Source organism: Calonectris borealis, unplaced genomic scaffold (assembly GCF_964195595.1).
Source record: "Calonectris borealis unplaced genomic scaffold, bCalBor7.hap1.2 HAP1_SCAFFOLD_220, whole genome shotgun sequence".
NCBI lineage: Eukaryota > Metazoa > Chordata > Aves > Procellariiformes > Procellariidae > Calonectris > Calonectris borealis.
The window spans coordinates 99-20,225 of NW_027441605.1; the positions used below are offsets into that span (position 1 = coordinate 99).

The 20,127-nt window shown below is 68.8% G+C and overlaps 1 protein-coding gene across 1 annotated transcript; it reads left to right on the forward strand.

Annotated features, from left to right (window-relative positions):
* Positions 1-2,093: 2,093 nt before the first annotated feature.
* LMTK3 (lemur tyrosine kinase 3) lies at positions 2,094-19,754 on the forward strand (the record flags this gene model as incomplete). The annotated part of the gene is made up of 16 exons (XM_075139402.1): positions 2,094-2,227; positions 2,324-2,468; positions 4,048-4,124; positions 4,222-4,340; positions 4,482-4,569; positions 6,293-6,441; positions 7,153-7,237; positions 8,592-8,713; positions 10,369-10,518; positions 11,312-12,184; positions 12,469-13,699; positions 15,408-15,804; positions 16,990-17,372; positions 18,010-18,097; positions 18,790-18,921; positions 19,306-19,754. Coding segments are annotated over 16 exons (4,190 nt in total), but the record flags the coding sequence as incomplete, so codon positions are not given.
* Positions 19,755-20,127: the final 373 nt, after the last annotated feature.

Sequence of the window (20,127 nt, forward strand, 5' to 3'; positions counted from 1 at the left end):
CCACCACCATGTCCATCATCCATCCGTCCATCCACCACCACCATGTCTGTCCGTCTGTCCATCCGTCCAGCCACCACCATGTCCGTCTGTCCACCCATCCACCACCATGTCCATCATCCGTCCACCCATCCATCCACCACCACATCCGTCTGTCCGTCCATCCACCATGTCCATCATCCACCCATCCATCCATCCGTCCCCATGTCCATCCACCCGCCCCTCCACCACCATGTCTGTCCGTCCGTCCGTCCATCCACCATGTCCATCATCCATCCGTCCATCCACCCACCACATCCGTCCATTCATCCACCACCATGTCTGTCCGTCCGTCCATCCATCCACCATGTCCATCCGTCCGTCCATCCGTCCCCATGTCCCCCCGTCCCCACGTCCGTCTGTCCGTCTCCATGTCCTCCCCCCCTGTCCATCTGTCCCCACGTCCCTCCATCTCCATCTCCGGCCATCCCCCCATCCGTCCTCCACGTCCGTCTGTCCGTCCACCCCCATGTCCCTCTGTCCCCTCCTCCCTCCGTCCCCACGTCCGTCTGTCCCCATGTCCGTCCCCACGTCCGTCTGTCCCTCCAGCCCTCTGTCCATCCGTCCCCCGTCCCTCCAGTGTCCCTGTCCCTCTGTCTTGCCCCCCTCCCCCCACCATCTCATCCCCCGGCCCCCCAGCCCCCCCCTTGTCCCCATCCGTCATCCCCACCCCCCCATCTCCCCAACCCCCCTTGTCCCCAACCCCCCAATGTCCCCAAACCCCCCTTGTCCCAGCCCCTCGATGTCCCCAGCCCCCCCCTTGTCCCCAACCCCCGGTGTCCCCACCCCCCCCTTGTCCCCAGCCCCCGATGTCCCCAACCCCCCAGTCCCCAGCCCCCCGGTGTCCCCAACCCCCCCCTTGTCCCCAGCCCCCCAATGTCCCCACCCCCCGTCCCCAGCCCCCGATGTCCCCACCCCCCCCGTCCCCAGCCCCCCGTTGTCCCCATCGTCCCTCCCTCATCCCAATTCCTCCGTTGTCCCCAGCCCCCCCCCTTGTGCCCCCCCCCCGCTGTCCCCATCCCGCTGGTGTCCCCCCCCCCCAACTCCTTGTCCCCATCCCTCCGGTCCCGCCCCCCCCCCCTCCTTGTCCCCAGCCCCCCCCGCTGTCCCTGTCCCCCCCCCCCTCCATCCCCCCATTGTCCCCAGCCTCCCGTTGTCCCCATCCCGTCCCCCCCCCGCTGTCCTCCCCAGCCCCAGTCCCCTGTCCCCCCATTGTCCCCAGCCCCCCTGGGTCCCCCCCCATTGTCCCCAGCCCCCCTGGATCCCCCCCCCCTCCAACCCCCGGCTGGGAAAGGGGGGGGGCGCTGGGAGGGGAGGGAACCCTGGCGTGTTCGGCAGGATCGGGCCCCTGGGGGGGGTGGGGGGGAGGTGGACCCCCCCCCGGGGCTTGGCTGGATGGAAATGGCTGAGGGGACCCCCCCACCCATGGGACCCCCCCCCCCCCACCCTTGGGACCCCCCCAACCCCGCGGAGCCCCCCATCCCTGGAACGCCCCACCCCCGGGACCCCCCCACCCCAGAGACCCCCCACTTCTGGGACCCCCCCACCCCCAGGAAACCCCCCCCCATAGGTGTCCCCCCTGGGACACCCCCCTCTCACGGGACCCTCCCCAGACAGGACCCCCCCACCCCCGGGACCCCCCCACTCCCAAGACCCCCCCACCCATACGCCCCCCCCGGGACATCCCCCCCATCGCCCCCCCCCCATGGGACCCCCAAAGCCCCATGGGTGCCCCCCCAACCAGGGTGCCCCCCCATCACCACCCCAAGCCCCCCCCCACCCCATCACCACCTCCCCCCAACCCCCCCACCACGGGGGGCCCCCCCCAAAACTGCTTCTCTCCCCCTCCCCCCCCACCCCAGGGACCCCCCCACCCCAGGGGCCCCCCACCCATAGGTGTCCCCCATGACACCCCCCCCACGGGACCTCCAAAATCACCCCCAAGCCCCATGGGGGCCCCCCCTAGACAGGGTGCCCCCCCATCACCACCTCCCCCCAACCCCCCCACCACGGGGGGGCCCCCCCAAAACTGCTTCTCTCCCCTCCCCCCCCCCCAGGGAGCCTCCCCCCGGGGCGGGGGCCGCTGCCCCCCCCTTACGCCGTGGTGCTCATCTCCTGCTCGGGGCTGGTGGCCTTCGTCCTCCTCCTCCTCACCTGCCTCTGCTGCAAACGGGGCGACGTCGGCTTTAAGGTGAGCGACACCCCCCCCGCCAAAATCATGCTGGGGGGGGGGGGTAGAGCCACCCCTTGATGACCTTTGACCCCCACCCCTGGGGGGGGACCCCAGGAGTTCGAGAACCCCGAGGGGGAGGAGGATTCGGGGGAGTTCACGCCGCCGGCGGAGGAGACCTCGTCCTCCCCGTCCCTGCCCGACGTCTACGTCCTCCCATTGGGTGAGGTGGGGGGGCCCGGCCCCCCGCCCCCCCCCGCCGGTAAGGGGTGCTGGGGGGGGGGGAGTGAAAGAGAATGGGTGGGGGGCACCTAATGGGTGCTCGTTGGGGTCCAAAAGGGGTTCTAGGTCACCCAGTGGGGGATTTGGGGGGAGTGAAGGGGGGTTCTAGGTCACCCAATGACTTGGGGGGGGCTATGGGTGCTCAGAGGGACCCCACAGATACTGGGGGGGCTCTATGGGTGTTCTAGGTCACCCAGTGGGGGATTTGGGGGGGTTGAAGGGGGGTTCTAGGTCACCCAATGGCTTGGGGGGGGCTATGGGTGCTCAGAGGGACCCCACAGACACCGGGGGGGCTCTATGGGTGTTCTAGGTCACCCAATGGGGGATTTGGGGGGGGGTGAAGGGGGTTCTAGGTCACCCAATGGCTTGGGGGGGGCCCTATGGGTCACCTGGTGGCTTGGGGGGGCCCTATGGGTGCTCAGAGGGACCCCATAGACACCGGGGGGGCTCTATGGGTGTTCTAGGTCACCCAATGGGGGATTTGGGGGGGGGTGAAGGGGGGTTCTAGGTCACCCAATGGCTTGGGGGGGGCTATGGGTGCTCAGAGGGACCCCACAGATACTGGGGGGGCTCTATGGGTGTTCTAGGTCACCCAATGGGGGATTTGGGGGGCGTGAAGGGGGGTTCTAGGTCACCCAATGGCTTGGGGGGGGCTATGGGTGCTCAGAGGGACCCCACAGATACCAGGGGGGCTCTATGGGTGTTCTAGGTCACCCAATGGGGGATTTGGGGGGGGGTGAAGGGGGGTTCTAGGTCACCCAATGGCTTGGGGGGAGCCCTATGGGTCACCCGATGGCTTGGGGGGGGGGGCTATGGGTGCTCAGAGGGACCCCACAGACACCGGGGGGCTCTATGGGTGTTCTAGGTCACCCAGTGGGGGATTTGGGGGTGTGTGAAGGGGGGTTCTAGGTCACTCAACAGCTTGGGGGGGACCCTATGGGTGCTCTAGAGACCCCCATAGGTGCTCTAGGTCCCCCCCCCCAGCACTGGGTGACCCCCCCCCCAAGCTCCTTGTCACCCTTGGGTGCTCTATGTGGCATCTGGGGGGGGGGCAGCCAGCATTTGGGAGGGCACCTGAATTTGGGGGTGGGCACCCGAATTTGGGGGGGGGGGGCCACCCACCATTTGGGGGGGGGGCACCGAATTTGGGGGGGCCCCACCCTGGGCCAACACTAAACTGGGGCAGGCGCCGGTGGCCCAGAAACGTCACCGGGTGCTGATCAAAGGGGTGACGGGCGGCAGCACCCAGACGCCGGCGACTGAGATTGGGGGGGGGGTCCCCCCAAAAACACCCATCATGGAGGGGGACTGAGCCCCCCCCCAGTATATCCTGCCCCATCATTTGGGGGTGCTGGGTCCCCCCAATGGGACAGGGACCCCCTTGATGGCTCCAGGGCAGCTCCCAGCACCTTGGGGGGTGGGTGGATGAGTTTGGGGGGCTCCTGCACCCCAAATACCCCCTGCTGCACTCCAAATAACCTCTCTGCACCCTAAAACCCCTCCTGCACGCCAACCCCCCCCCCCGCACCCCAAAACCCCCCCTGTACCCCCAATTTCAGACCCATCGAAGCCCCCGGGCTTGAGCCGGCAACATCTGAGCTACCTCCAGGAGATCGGCACCGGCTGGTTCGGGAAGGTGAGGGGGGGGGGGGTGGTTCAGGAGGGGTGTAGGGGGGATCTAAAGGGGGGGGGTCACCCCCCTGAACCCCAAAACTTCCTGCCCCCCCCCCCAGGTGATTTTGGGGGAGCTGTTGGGGGACGCCAGCCCGGCGCAGGTGGTGGTGAAGGAGCTTCGAGCCGGAGCCGGAGCCCCCGAGCAGCGACGCTTCTTGGCCGAAGCTCAACCCTACCGGTACTTATTGGGGGGGGAGTTTGAGGGGGACCTGGGGGTTTTGGGGGGAACCCAGGGGTCTGGGGGAGAACCCAGGGGTCTGGGGGTTTGGGGGGGGGTGTGATGGGACACCCCCCCCCCCCCCCCCAAAATGCTTTGCAGGAGCCTCCAGCACCCCAACCTGCTGCAGTGCCTGGGGCTGTGCGGGGAGAGCGGGCCCCTGCTGCTGGTCATGGAGTACTGCCAGCTGGTGAGCGCACGGGGGGCTCGCACGGGGGGCTTTGCACGGGGGGGGTTGCACGGGGGGGTTTGCACGAGGGGGTTTGCACGGGGGGCTTTGCACGGGGGGGTTTGCACAGGGGAGTTTGCATGGGGGGGTTTGCACAGGGGGGTTTGTACGAGGGGCTTTGCACGGGGGGGTTGCACGGGGGGCTTTGCACGGGGGGGGTTGCACGGGGGGGGTTGCACGGGGGGCTTTGCACGGGGGGGTTTGCACGAGGGGGTTTGCACAGGGGGGTTTGCACAGGGGGCTTTGCACGGGGGGCTTTGCACGGGGGGCTTTGCACAGGGGGGTTTGCACGGGGGGGTTTGCACGAGGGGCTTTGCACGGGGGGCTTTGCACAGGGGGCTTTGCACGGGGGGGTTTGCACAGGGGAGTTTGCATGGGGGGCTTTGCACAGGGGGGTTTGCACGGGGGGGTTTGCACGGGGGGCTTTGCACGGGGGGCTTTGCACAGGGGGGTTTGCATGAGGGGGTTTGCACGGGGGGCTTTGCACAGGGGGGTTTGCACGGGGGGGTTTGCACGGGGGGCTTTGCACGGGGGGGTTTGCACGAGGGGGTTTGCACAGGGGGGGTTTGCACGAGGGGGTTTGCACGAGGGGGTTTGCACAGGGGGGTTTGCACGGGGGGGTTTGCACGAGGGGGTTTGCACGAGGGGGTTTGCACAGGGGGGTTTGCACAGGGGGCTTTGCACGGGGGGCTTTGCACGGGGGGCTTTGCACAGGGGGGTTTGCACAGGGGGGTTTGCACGAGGGGCTTTGCACGGGGGGGTTTGCTCGGGGGGGTTTGCTCGGGGGGGTTTGCACGAGGGGCTTTGCACAGGGGGCTTTGCACGGGGGGGGTTGCACTAGGGGGTTTGCACGGGGGGGGTTGCACGGGGGGGGTTGCTTGAGGGGGCCCACACAAGGGGGCTCGCACGAGGGGGCTCACATGAGGGGGTTTGCACGAGGGGGGGTGCAAACAGGGGCTTTGCACGGGGGTCTCATGAGGGGTTTGCACGGGGGGGTTTGCACAAGGGCGTTTGGATGGAGGGGGTTGCACGGGGGGGTTTGCACGAGGGGCTTTGCAGGAGGGGGTTTGGATGGAGGGGTTTGCACAAGGGGGCTCGCACGAGGGGGCTCGCACGAGGGGGTTTGTGCACAGGGGCTTTGCACGGGGGTCTCATGAGGGGTTTGCACAAGGGGGTTTGCACAGGGGGGGTTTGCACACGTGGGTTGTGTACAGGGGCTTTGCACGAGGGGGTTTGCACGAGGGGGATTGCACGAGGGCTCTCATTAGGGGTTTGCACGAGGCATTTGCACGAGGAGGTTTGCATGGGGGGCTCACACGAGGGGTTTGCACGAGGGGGTTTGTGCACAGGGGCTTTGCACGGTGGGTTTGCACGGGGAGGGGCTCACACGAGGGGTTTCAACGGGGGGGTGCACGAGGGGGTTTGCACGAGGGGCTCGCACAAGAGGTTTCGATGGAGGGGTTTGCACGAGGGGGGCTCGCACGAGGGGGAGGTCACACGAGGGGGTTGCACGAGGGGGGTCTGGACTCACACGAGGGGTTTGCACGGGGAGGGCGTTGCACGAGGGGGGCTTTGCCCCCTTCCCCATTGCCCCCCCCCCGCCCCAGCACCCCATGACCCCCCCAGCGTGTCCCATGTCCCCCCCTTTGTCCCCACCCCCCCCGACCCCGCCCGCCTCTCGCAGGGGGACCTGAAGCGGTACCTGCGGGCGCAGCGGGGGGCCGGGGGGGGGACCCCCGAGCTGCCCCCCCGCGACGTGGCCACGCTGCAGCGCTTGGCGCTCGAGGTCACCCTGGGGCTGCGGCACCTGCACCGCCACGGCTACGTCCACAGGTGGGGGGCCCTCGGGGTGGGGGGGCCCCAACACCTGGGGGCCCTCAGGGTGGGGGGGCCCCGACGCCTGGGGGTCCTCGGGGTGGGGGGGCCCTGATGCCTGGGTGCCCTCGGGGTGGGGGGGGACCTGGACACCTGGGTGCCCCCGCGGTGGGGGGTCCCCAACACCTGGGTGCCCTCGGGGTGGGGGGTCCCTGATGCCTGGGTGTCCTCGCGGTGGGGGGTCCCTGACGCCTGGGGGTCCTCGGGGTGGGGGGTCCCTGACGCCTGGGTGCCTTCGGGGTGGGGGGGTCCCTGACATCTGGGTGCCCTCGGGGTGGGGGGTCCCCAACACCTGGGTGCCCTCGGGGTGGGGGTGTCCCCGACGCCTGGGTGCTGTTGGGGTGGGGGGTCCCCGACATCTGGGTGCCCTCGGGGTGGGGGGTCCCCCCGACACCTGGGTCCCTTGGGGAGGGGGGGTCCCCAATGCCTGGGTGCCCTCGGGGTGGGGGGGTCCCCGACGCCTGGGTGCCGTTGGGGTGGGGGGTCCCTGACACCTTGGAGCCCTCAGGGAGGGGGGTCCCCGACGCCTGGGTGCCCTTGGGGTGGGGGGGACCCCTGATGCCTGGGTCCCCCCTGGGATGGGGTTCCCCCCCGGACGCCTGGGTCCCCCCTGGGGCGGGGTCCCCCCCCGGGGTCCCCCCGGGCCTGGGGGCTGAGCGGGTCCCGCAGCGACCTGGCCCTCCGCAACTGCCTGCTGACCTCGGAGCTGACGGTGCGGCTGGGGGACTACGGGCTGGCCCACAGCAACTACCGGGTGGGTGGCACCCCGCGGGGACGGGGACACGGGGACGGGGACGGGGCGGGGACACGGGGACAGCGGGACACGGGGACAGCCAGGATGGGGACAGGGATGAGGGGACACAGGGACAGGGGGACACGGGGACGGGGACAGGGATGGGGACACAGGGACAGGGGGACACGGGGACGGGGACAGCCAGGATGGGGACAGGGACAGGGGGACACAGGGATGGGGACAGGGATGGGGACACAGGGACAGGGGGACACGGGGATGGGGACAGCCAGGATGGGGACAGGGATGAGGGGACACAGGGACAGGGGGACACAGGGATGGGGACAGGGATGGGGACACAGGGACAGGGGGACACGGGGATGGGAACAGCCAGGATGGGGACAGGGATGAGGGGACACAGGGACAGGGGGACACGGGGATGGGGACAGGGATGGGGACACAGGGACAGGGGGACATGGGGATGGGGACAGCCAGGATGGGGACAGGGATGAGGGGACACAGGGACAAGGGGACACGGGGATGGGGACAGCCAGGATGGGGACAGGGATGAGGGGACACAGGGACAGGGGGACACAGGGATGGGGACAGGGATGGGGACACAAGGACAGGGGGACACGGGGATGGGGACAGCCAGGATGGGGACAGGGATGGGGACACAGGGACAGGGGGACACGGGGATGGGGACAGCCAGGATGGGGACAGGGATGAGGGGACACAGGGACAGGGGGACACAGGGATGGGGACAGGGATGGGGACACAGGGACAGGGGGACACGGGGATGGGGACAGCCAGGATGGGGACAGGGATGAGGGGACACAGGGATGGGGACACAGGGACAGGGGGACACAGGGATGGGGACTGGTTGGGATGGGGACAAGGACTGGCTGGGTTGGGGACAGGGACAAGGACCAGCCAGGATGGGGGACACGAGGATGGGGACAGCCAGGATGGGGACAGGGATGAGGGGACACAGGGACAGGGGGACACGGGGATGGGGACTGGTTGGGATGGGGACAAGAACCACCTGGTTGGGGACAGGGATGGGGACAGCCAGGATGGTGACAAGAATGGGGGAACACAGGGATGGGGACAGGGACCAGCTGGGTTGGGGACAGCCAGGATGGTGACAAGGATGGGGGGGACACAGGGATGGGGACAGGGACCAGCCAGGACAGGGTGACAAAGCTGGGGACCCACCAGGACAGACCCAGGGGTCTGGGGACACGTTGGGGGACAGCGGGATGGGGCCAGGAGCCTCGGGACCAGTTGGGGACAGAATTGGGACTTGCTGGGACAGGCAGGGTCAGTCTGGGGACAGGGTTGGGGACAAGGGGTGACGCTCCCTCCTCCCCCCCAGGAGGACTACTACGTCACCCCCGAGCGGCTCTGGGTCCCCCTGCGCTGGGTGGCCCCCGAGCTGCTGGCCGAGACCCGGGGGACCCTCGCGGTGGCAGAGCAGAGCAAGGAGAGCAACGTCTGGTGAGTGGGGGACACCGGGGGACGTGGGGGACACGGGGGACGTGGGGGACACTGGGGGACGTGGGGGACACCGGGGATACGGGGGACATCGGGGACATGGAGGACACCAGGGACACTGGGGACATGGGGGACACCGGGGGACGTGGGGGACACCGGGGACGTGGGGGACACCGGGGACGTGGCGGACACTGGGGGACATGGGGGACACTGGGGACATGGGGGACACTGGGGGACATGGGGGACACCAGGGACACTGGGGGACACCAGGGACATGGAGGACATTGGGGGACATGGGGGACACTGGGGACATGGGGGACACCAGGGACACGGAGGACATTGGGGGACATGGGGGACACCAGGGACACTGGGGGACATGGGGGACACGGGGGACATTGGGGGACACCGGGGACACCTGGGACACCCTGGTGGGGTGGGGTGATGGGGTTGCGGTGCCCGGGTGTGACGGCGTTGTGGTGTCCCGGTGTGACAGTGTTGGCGGGTGACAGTGTTGCAATGTCCCAGTGTCACGGTGTTGGGGTACGACAGTGTCCTGGTGTCACAGTGTCACAGTGCTGGGATGTGACAGCGTTGGAATGTCCTGGTGTGACGGTGTTGGGGTGTGACAGCGTCCTGGTGTCACGGTGCCAGGGTGTGACGGTGTTGGAAGGTCCCCGTGTCACGGTGTCGGGGTGTTGGGCTGTGACGGTGTCACGGTGTCAGGGTGTGACGGTGTTGGGAGGTCCCCGTGTCACGGTGTCGGGGTGTTGGGCTGTGACGGTGTCACGGTGTCAGGGTGTGACGGTGTTGGGAGGTCCCCGTGTCACGGTGTCGGGGTGTTGGGCTGTGACGGTGTCACGGTGTCAGGGTGTGACGGTGTTGGGAGGCCCTCGTGTCAGGGTGTTGGGGTGCCACAGTGCCCACCTGTGACAGCGTTACACCGTCCTGATGTCACGGTGTCCCATTGTACCCTGCAACAGCCGCGCGGTGCCCAGGCGGGACGGTGTTGCGATGCCGCGGTGCCGGATGGGATGGTGCCCAGTGTGACGGTGTTGTGGTGACGCGATGCCGCGGTGGTGCCTGGCATGAGGGTGTTGCGGTGGCACGGTGCCCAGTGCGATGGTCCCTGCTGTCAGAGTGTTCTGCCACGGCACCTGATGCGGTGGTGCCAAGTGTCACGGTGTTGTGACGCCGCAGTAGCCAGCACGATGGTCCCTGGTGTGATGGTGACAAGCGTCACAGCGTTGGGATGCTGTCGTCCCCAGCATGATGGTCTCCGGTGTGACGGTGACAGCGTCACGGTGTTGCGATGCTGCAATACCCGCAGTGCCGGTGACAAGCATCACGGTGTTGCGACACCGTGGTATCCAATGTTCTGGTGACAAGTGTCACGGTGTTGCGACGCTGCAGTACCCAATACGATGGTCCCCGATGTGGCGGTGACAAGTGTCATAGTGTTGTGACACCGCGATACCCAGCACAATGTCCCCTGGCATGACGGTGACAAGTGTCACGGTGTTGCGACGCCACGGTACCTGGCGTCACGGTGTTGCGATGCCGCCGTCCCCACTGCGACAGTCCCTGCTGTCCCTGTGCCGCGGCGCGGCCACGTGCCGGTGCCCGTGGTGACGATGACGGTGTCACGGTGTCCCCGTCAGGTCGCTGGGGGTGACGCTGTGGGAGCTGTTCGAGCTGGGGGTCCAGCCCTACCGGCACCTCTCGGACCAGGAGCTCCTCGGCCGCCTGATGCGCCGGCGCCCGCTGGCCCTCGGCCGCCCCCGCCTCCGCCTGCCCCACGCCGATGGGTGGTGAGTGGGGGGACACGGGGGGGACACGGGGACACCCAGCCACACCCGCCCACCGCCTGTGTCCTCCCATCTGTCCCTGGCCCCCCATGGTGGTGGGTGCCCGTCCCTGGGGTGTCCCTGTCACCGTCCCTGTCCCCCCCCTCCATGCCATCCCCATCCCTGGGGTGTCCCTGTCCCTGGGGTGTCCCTGTCCCCATCCCTGGGGTGTCCCTGTCCCTGGGGTTTCTCTGTCCCCGTCCTTGGGGTGTCCCTGTCTCCGGGGTGTCCCTGACCCCATCCCTGGGGTATCCCTGTCCCTGGGGTGTCCTTGTCCCTGAGGTGTCCCTGTCCCCATCCCTGGGGTGTCCTTGTCCCCGTCCCTGGGGTGTCCCTGTCCTTGTCTCCCCCTGGTGGTGGGTCCCCATCCCTGTCCCCAGGTTGTCCCTGTCCCCATCCCTGGGGTGTCCCTGTCCCCAGGGTGTCCCTGTCCCCATCCCTGGGGTGTCCCCATCCCTGGGGTGTCCCCGTCCCTGGGGTGTCCCTGTCCTTGTCCCCCCCTGGTGGTGGGTCCCCATCCCTGTCCCCGGGGTGTCCCTGTCCCCATCCCTGGGGTGTCCCCGTCCCTGGGGTGTCCCTGTCCTTGTCCCCCCATGGTGGTGGGTCCCCATCCCTGTCCCCGGGGTGTCCCTGTCCCCATCCCCGGGGTGTCCCCGTCCCTGGGGTGTCCCCATCCCTGGGGGGTGTCCCCCGCACCCCCCCGCAGCGTCCCCCCCTGATACCCACTGGGGGGGGGGTCGGGGGGTGCCACCCACAGGTTCGGGGTGCTGCAGTCCTGCTGGCGCCCGCCCCCCCAGCGTCCCTCCCTGGAAGAGCTGCACCGCCGGCTGAGCACCCTCCTGCGGGGTCCCCCGGGGGGGTCCCCAGCCCCGGCACCCCCCCCTCGTCCCCCCTCCGCCTTCCCCCTCCTCGACGCCTTCCCCGGCCCCGACCCCGAGGACGTCCTTACCGTCACCCAGAGCAGTCGGGGACGTCTGGCCTTCGAGTGTCTTTGGGAACGCGCCCGGGGGGGTCGCGCCGGGGGGGTACCCCCCCCCCAAAACCGTCCCGGTACCTTGGGGACCCCCGGGGTGCTGCCGGTGTTGGGTGCCCGTAGCCCCTCGGGGACCAGCGAGTACTACATCCGTCTGGAGGAACACGAAGGTGGGGGGGACACGGCGGGGACGGTGGCCCCTTCCGGTCCCCCCGTTGTCCCCAACCGTCGTGGGGGGCTCAATCCCTTTCGGGGGGTGCAGGAGACGGCGCTGATGGGGGGGGCCGGGGAGGGGTGGGGGGAACGCAGCTCGGCGGGGAGCACGGCTGGCAGCGGGGGGAGCAGTCCCCGCCGTCCCCTGGCTTGTCCCCTCTGCCGGGGGGACGAGGAAGGGGACGACGGGGACGCCCCTCCGCCCCCCTGTACCTGCGCCCTGGCCCGCGCCGAGGTGGTACGGGGGTGGCGGGAACGGGGGGCCCCCCTGCGCCCCCGTTGTGACAGCGCCGGGGACGACTCGTCCCTGCGGGCTGAGAGGGGCTCCTTGGTGGAGTGTCCCGCGGCCACCGAGGTCACCGAAGCCACCGAGGCCATCGGTCACCCCGGGATTTGGGGGCCGGAGGGGCGGGGGACGGCGGTGGGGCGAGATGAGGTGGCACCGTGGGGACAAGAGAGGTCGTCGATGAGCAGAGAGGTGGCACCTGGGGAGCAAGGGATGTCCCCTTTGGAACTGGAGGTGGCCCCATGGGGACAAGAGAGGCCACCGTTGACGCAAGGGACGTCCCCTTTGGCATTGGAGATGGCCCCGTGGGGACAAGAGAGGCCACCGTTGACCAGAGAGGTGGCACCTGGGGCGCAAGCGATGTCCCCTTTGGAACTGGAGGTGGCCCCATGGGGACAAGAGCGGTCGTCGTTGACACAAGAGAGGTCATCGTTGACCCAAGAGCGGCCACCGTTGACCCAAGGGACGTCCCCTTTGGCATTGGAGATGGCCCCGTGGGGACAAGAGAGGCCACCGTTGACTCAAGAGAGGCCACCGTTGACAAGAGAGGTGGCACCTGGGGCACAAGGGACGTCCCCTTTGGAACTAGAGGTGGCCCCATGGGGACAAGAGAGGCCACCGTTGACCCAAGGGACGTCCCCTTTGGCATTGGAGATGACCCCATGGGGACAAGAGAGGCCACCGTTGACTCAAGAGAGGCCACCGTTGACAAGAGAGGTGGCACCTGGGGCGCAAGGGACGTCCCCTTTGGAACTGGAGGTGGCCCCATGGGGACAAGAGCGGTCTTTGTTGACTCAAGAGAGGTCATCGTTGACGCAAGGGACGTCCCCTTTGGCACTGGAGATGGCCTCGTGGGGCCAAGAAAGGTCTTCATTGCCTCAAGAGAGGCCACCGTTGACAAGAGAGATGGCACCTGGGGCACAAGGGACGTCCCCTTTGGCATCAGAGGTGGCCTCATGGGGACAAGACAGGTCATCGCTGACACAAGAGAGGTCATCGTTGACGCAAGAGAGGCCACCGTTGACGCAAGGGATGTCCCCTTTGGCATTGGAGATGGCCCCGTGGGGACAAGAGAGGCCACCGTTGACCAGAGAGGTGGCACCTGGGGCGCAAGGGACGTCCCCTTTGGCCCTGGAGATGACCCCATGGGGACAAGAGAGGTCACCGTTGACCCCAGAGATGGCAGCGCTGACACGAGTGACGGCACCATGGGGCCAAGAGGCGCCACCATTGACACGAGAAGTGGCACCTGGGGCACAAGGGACGTCCCCTTCGGCACCCCAGATGGTCCCGTGGGGACAAGGAATGTCACCTTTGACACCAGAAACGGTGCCTGGGACACAAGGGACGTCCCCTTTGGCACCAGAGATGCCCCCATGGGGACAAGAAAGGCCACCGCTGATGGGAAAGGTGGCACCTTCGGCACCAGAGACGTCCCCTTCAGCACCAGAGACGTCCCCGTGGGGACAAGAGATGTCACCTTTGAGAGGAGAGACGGTGCCCAGGACACAAGGGACGTCCCCTTTGGCAGCAGAGGTGGCCCCACGGGGTCAAGAGATGTCACCTTCGGCACGAGGGATGTCCCCTTTGGCAGCAGAGGTGGCCCCATGGGCACAAGAGATGGCACCTACACGAGAGACGTCACCCGCGGCACAAGGGACGTCCCCTTGGGCGTACGAAATGTCCCCTTTGGCACGAGAGACGGTGCCCGGGGCACACGGGATGTCCCCTGTGGCACCAGAGATGTCCCCATGGACACGAGAGATGGCACCTACCCCACGAGAGATGGCACCTGGGGCACCAGAGACGTCCCCATGGACACGAGAGACGTCACCTACCCCAGGAGAAACGGCACCTGGGGCACAAGGGACGTCCCCTTTGGCACCAGAGATGTCCCCATGGACACGAGAGACCCCCCCTTTGTCACAAGAGATGGCACCTTCGTCACGAGGGACGTCCCCTTGGACAGACGTGACGGTGCCAGGGGCACGTTGGACAGATGTGACAGCACCCGGGGCACCGGGGACGTCCCCGTGGACACAAGGGACAGCGCCCAGGGCACCAGGGACGTCCCCGAGGGAGGGTTTTCCCCGGGGGGGTCCTTGGGGACCCCCGCCAGGGTCCCCCTTCCCGGGCGCTGGCGTCCCCATGGCCGTGGCCGTGCCACCGCTGGCCGCGCTGGCCGAGGGTCCCGAGGAGGAGAAGGTGGCCCTGGTGCCCAGGGTTCTCGGGGACCCCGTCGGGGACACCCCCGCGGTCACCCCCCGGCCGGCCGGGGCCACCCAGGGCGGCGCCCCAAGGGGGGGCGTGGGGAGGTGCCAAGGGACGTCCCCAAAGGGGTGCCCAGAGATGTCCCCAAAGGGGTCTCCAGAGGGGGGCCAAGGGATGTCCCCAAAGGGGTCCCAAGAGAGGTGCCAAGGGACATCCCCGAAGGGGTCTCCACAGATGTCCCCGAAGGGGTGCCAAGAGATGTCCCCAAAGGGATCCCCGGAGATGTCCCCAAAGGGATCCCCGGAGAGGTGCCAAGGGATGTCCCCAGAGATGTCCCCAAAGGGGTCCCCAGCAGGATCCCCAGAGAGGTGCCAAGAGATGTCCCCAAAGAGATGCCAAGAGATGTCCCCGTCGGGGTCCCCAGAGAGGTGCCAAGAGACGTCCCCAGGGACGTCCCCACGGAGCTGCCCAAGGGGCTCCTCGGGGCGGTGCCCACAAGGGGACCCGAAAAGGTGTCCCAAGAGGTCCCCAGAGAAGTGTCCCAAGAGGTCCCCAAAAGGGTCTCTGAGGAGGTGCCCAGAGATGTCCCCAAAGGCGTCCCTGGAGAAGGTCCCCAAGGGGTCCCCAAGGAGGTGCTCAGCAAAGTCCCCAACGGGGTCCCCGGCCAGGTCCCCAAAGGGGTCCCCGGGCAAGGGTCCACCCAGGTCCCCGAAGAGATGCCAAGAGATGTCCTCAAGGGGTTCCCCAAGGAGATGTTCAGAGATGTCCCCAAAGGCGTCCCCAAAGAGATGCCAAGAGATGTCCCCAAGGAAATGCCAAGAGATGTCCTCAAGGGGGTCCCCAAGGAGATTCCAAGAGATGTCCCCAAAGGCGTCCCCAAGGAGATGTCAAGAGATGTCCCCAAAGAGACGCCAAGAGATGTCCCCAAAGGCGTCCCCAAGGAGATGTCAAGAGATGTCCCCAAAGAGATGCCCAGAGATGTCCCCAAAGGCGTCCCCAAAGAGACGCCCAGAGATGTCCCCAAAGAGGAGATGCCCAGAGATGTCCCCACAGGGGACCCAGACGAGGTCCCCAAGAGGGTCCCCAGCCAAACTCCCAGCGGAGCCATCCCCAAAGGGACCCCCCGCGGCGTCCCCGTCCCCAAGGGCGTCCCCATCCCCGCCGGGCCAGCGCCCCGGGGACAGCGGCTACGAGACGGAGACGTCCCCGTCCCCGGCGGCAGGGGCCGGCGGCGGTGGCACCAACGGGGTGGCGGTGACCCCGGGGACCCCCGTGTCCCGCCGCGGACAGGGGGACAGGGACGGGGACGTCCCCGGGGTCACCGCCGAGGGGGGGTTCGTGGTACAGGTGTGCCAGGAGCGGCTGCAGGTCACCCTACGCGAGGACGTCACCCGAAATCTGCTGGCACCCCGGGGACAGGACGGACACCCCGAGTCCCCGGGGCGGGGGGGGGCCGGCGGAGGGCGGGGGGGGGACAACGACAACGACGGCGGCGCCGCCACCGACGTCCCCGTCCCCGCGGTCACCCCGGTCCCCACGGTGACCCCCAGCAGCGCCGACATCCGAGGTGGGTGAGGGACGGGGTGGGGGGGGGGAGAAGGGGGGTTTTGGGGGGCAGGAAGGGGGGGTCCTGCTGTGGTGCATTGTGGGAAGGGGGTCACCTCTCCTCCCCCCCCATTTTGACTCTTTTTGTCCCTTTTTCTCTGCCCCCCAACCTGCCCCACGGCCCCCTCTAACCCCCCCAAATCTTGCCCTACTGCCCCCCAACCTGCCCTATTGCCCCTCCTTGACCCCCAACCCGCCCCACTGCCCCCCTAACCTGCCCCCCGACCCCTCTCTGCCCCCCACTAACCCCTGACCTGCCCCATTGCCCCTCTCTGACCCTCAACCTGCCCCACTGCCCCCTCTAACCCCCCAAATCTTGCCCCACTGCCCCCTAACCTGCCCCACTGCCCCCCCAACCTGCCCTGTGGCGCCTGCCTGCCCCCCACTAACCCCCAACCTGCCCCATTGCCCCCTCAACCTGCCCCACTGCCCCCCTAACCTGCCCTACGACCCCTGCCTGCCCCCCTAACCTGCCCCATTGCCCCCCAACTTCCCCCTCTGCCCCCCCAACCTGCCCTACGGCCCCTGCCTGCCCCTCAACCTGCCCCACTGCCCCCCCAACCTGCCTCACTGACCCTCTAACCTGCCCCACTGCCCCCCCAACCTGCCCCACTGCCCCCCCAACCTGCCCCACTGCCCCCCCAACCTGCCCCATTGCCCCCCAACCTGCCCCATTGACCCCCTCACCTGCCCCATTGCCCCCCCAACCTGCCCCATTGCCCCCCTAACCTGCCCACTGCCCCCCAACCTGCCCCATTGCCCCCCAACCTGCCCCACTGACCCCCTAACCTGCCCCATTGCCCCCCTAACCTGCCCCACTGCCCCCCCAACCTGCCCCACTGACCCCCTAACCTGCCCCATTGCCCCCCCAACCTGCCCCACTGCCCCCCAACCTGCCCACTGCCCCCCAACCTGCCCCATTGCCCCCCAACCTGCCCCACTGACCCCCTAACCTGCCCCATTGCCCCCCTAACCTGCCCCACTGCCCCCCTAACCTGCCCCACTGCCCCCCCAACCTGCCCCACTGACCCCCAACCTGCCCCACTGCCCCCCCAACCTGCCCCACTGCCCCCCCAACCTGCCCCACTGCCCCCCCACCTGCCCTACGGCCCCTGCCTGCCCCCCCCGCCCCCTCTCCCCCCCCCAGCGAAGGCCTCCCGCCTCTCTCTCCCCCTGCCCCCCCTGGCCCTGCGGCCTTTCCCCCGCCGCGGCCCGCGGGCCCCTCGCTGGGAAACGGCCGAGGCGCGGGGGCCGCCGGAGGAGGAGGAGGAGGAGGAAGAGGAGGAGGAAGAGGACGAGGAGGAGGAAGAGGAGGCCGAGGAAGAGGAGGAGGAGGCCGAGGAGGCGGCGGCGGGCGGGGGCGGCCCCGCGGGGCCGGTGGTGCCGGTCGTGGTGACCCGCTGGGACGGGCGCGGCCTCCGGGGCCTCCTCAAGTCGCCGCGGGCCGCGGCGGAAGCGGAAGCGGCGCTAGCGCGCAAGCGCAAGATGGTGTCCTTCTTCGATGACGTCACCGTCTACCTCTTCGACCAGGTGGGCGGGGGACGGCGCTCGTAGGGGGCGGTGCGGAGGGAGGCACCGCCCACAGGGGGCGGGGGGAGACAAGGGGAGGGGCGGAGACAAGGGGCGGGGACAAGGGGAGGGGCGGAGACAAGGGGCGGGGACAAGGGGAGGGGCGGAGACAAAGGGGAGGGGCGGAGACAAGGGGGGGCGGAGACAAAGAGGAGGTGGCAAAGGGAAGGGAGGAGACAAGGGGCGGGGACAAGGGGAGGGGTGGAGACAAAGGGGCGGAGACAAGGGGAGGGGCGGAGACAAGGGGGGGCAGAGACAAAGAGGAGGTGACAAAGGGGGGAGGAGACAAGGGGGCGGAGACAAGGGAAGGGGCGGGGACAAGGATGGGCGGAAACAAAGGGGGCGGACACAAAGGGGGCGGAGACAAAGGGGCGGAGATAAAGGGGGCGGAGACAAGGGGAGAGGCGGTGACAAGGGGCGGAGACAAGAAGAAGGGAAGAGACAAAGGGAGGGGAGGAGACAAGGGGGGGGCGGAGACAAAGGGGCGGAGACAAAGGGAGAGGGGCGGAGACAAGGGGAGGGAGAGGAGACAACGGGGGGGAGGAGACAAGGAGAGGGGGGCGTGGCCGGCGCTGAAAGGCTCCGCCCACTCGCGCAGGAGACGCCCACCAACGAGTTGAGCTGCCAGAGCGCCCCCGAGGGGGAGGACGCGGACCCCGACGCTTTTGCGCCCCCTGACGGAATCGGTGGGCGCCGCCGGCGGGGAGGACCCGGAGGGGGGGGCCGGGGGGGGGGCCCTGCCCCATAGCGGGGGGTCCTGGGCCCAAGGGGGGGGGCTCAGCCCCATATATGGGGGTCCTGAGCGTAGAGGGGGGGGTCCTGCCCTATAGCGGGGGGGTCCTGGGTCTTGGGGGGGTCCCTGACCCATGGGGGGGGGGGTCCTGGGTCATGGGCGGGGGGCTCAGCCCCATATATGGGGGTCCTGAGCGTTGGAGGGGGGGGTCCTGCCCTATAGCGGGGGGTCCTGGGCCCAAGGGGGGGGCTCAGCCCCATATATGGGGGTCCTGAGCGTGGAGGGGGGGGTCCTGCCCTATAGCGGGGGGGTCCTGGGTCTTGGGGGGGTCCCTGACCCATGGGGGGGGGGGTCCTGGGTCATGGGCGGGGGGCTCAGCCCCATATATGGGGGTCCTGAGCGTTGGAGGGGGGGGTCCTGCCCTATAGCGGGGGGTCCTGGGCCCAAGGGGGGGGCTCAGCCCCATATATGGGGGTCCTGAGCGTTGGAGGGGTGGTGTCCTGCCCCATAGTGGGGGGTCCTGGGCCCAAGCGGGGGGGGCTCAGCCCCATAGCGGGGGGTCCTGAGCATGGTGGGGGGGGTCCTGCCCTATAGCGGGGGGTCCTGAGCATGGTGGGGGGGGTCCTGACTCCCAGCACCCCACAGGAGGGGTCTTTGAGTGGGAGGAGGAGCGGGGCCCCCCCCTGGGTGGGGACCCCCGACGTGGCACCCGCTTCACCGTCTCCCCCGCCCTGGAGCCCCCCCGGGGCCCCCCCGAGCCCGAGCGCCCCACGGCCCGTGAGTGGGGGGGGCAGAGCTTGGGGGGGGTTGGGGGGGCAAAGGGGCAGATAAAGGGGGTTGGGGGGTCCCAAGGGGGGAGATTTGGGGGTTGGGGGGGTCCGGGGGGGAAGATTTGGGGGGGCTGGGGGGCAGATTTGGGGGGCAAAGGCGCAGATAAAGGGGGCTGGGGGGTCCCAAGGGGGGAGATTTGGGGGGGCTGGGGGGTTCCAGGGGGGCAGATATGGGGGTTGGGGTGGTCCCGGGGGGGTGATTTGGGGGGCTGGGGGGGGCATGGGGCAGATCTGGGGGGGCTGGGGGGGTCCCGTGGGGCAGATCAGGTGGTTTGGGGGGGGCTGGGGGGGCAGATCTGGGGGTACCTGACACCCCCCCCCCCTTTTCCAGCCCCCATCGAGAACTGACCCGGGGGGGGGCCGGAGCCCCCCTCCCCCTCCATCGCAGCCACTTTTAGGGGGGGGGCCCCCCCACCGCTGCCCCTCCCCCTCCCAAGGCCCCCCCCCATGGTGTGTGTGTGGGGGAGGGGCATGACCGGATTTGGGGGTCCTCGCCCATCCCCCAACGCTTCTTTTCTACAGTGACTTTGGGGGGGTGGGGGGTGGGGAAATGGGGGAACTCCCCCCCCCCGGTGCCAAATTGGGGGGCCCCCCCCCGGGCCCCTCCCCCAGACCCAGCAAGGGGGGGCCCTGCCCCCATGTAGCCCCCCCCAGTGCCAAACTTGGGGGTCCCGAGGACAAACCCCTCCCCCCGGGGTGGGGGAGGGGCAGATTTGGGGGGGAGGGGGAGGGTCGGGGGGGGGGCATTAAAAAAAAACTCCAGGCCTGGCTTTTACTGGGAACAGTGTGGCGTGTACTGGTTTGTACTGGGGGGGAGCTGGTTTGCACTGGGAACCCCAACTGGTCTGTACTGGGAGCTGGGGACCCCCCAACTGGTTTGAACTGGGAGGGGGTGACTGGTCTGTACTGGGAGCTGGAGACCCCCAACTGGTTTGGACTGGGAGGGGGCGACTGGTCTGTATTGGGAGTTGGGGACCCCCAACTGGTTTGGACTGGGAGGGGGTGACTGGTCTGTACTGGGAGCTGGAGACCCCCAACTGGTTTGGACTGGGAGGGGGCGACTGGTCTGTACTGGGAGTTGGGGACCCCCAACTGGTTTGGACTGGGAGGGGGCGACTGGTCTGTACTGGGAGTTGGGGACCCCCAACTGGTT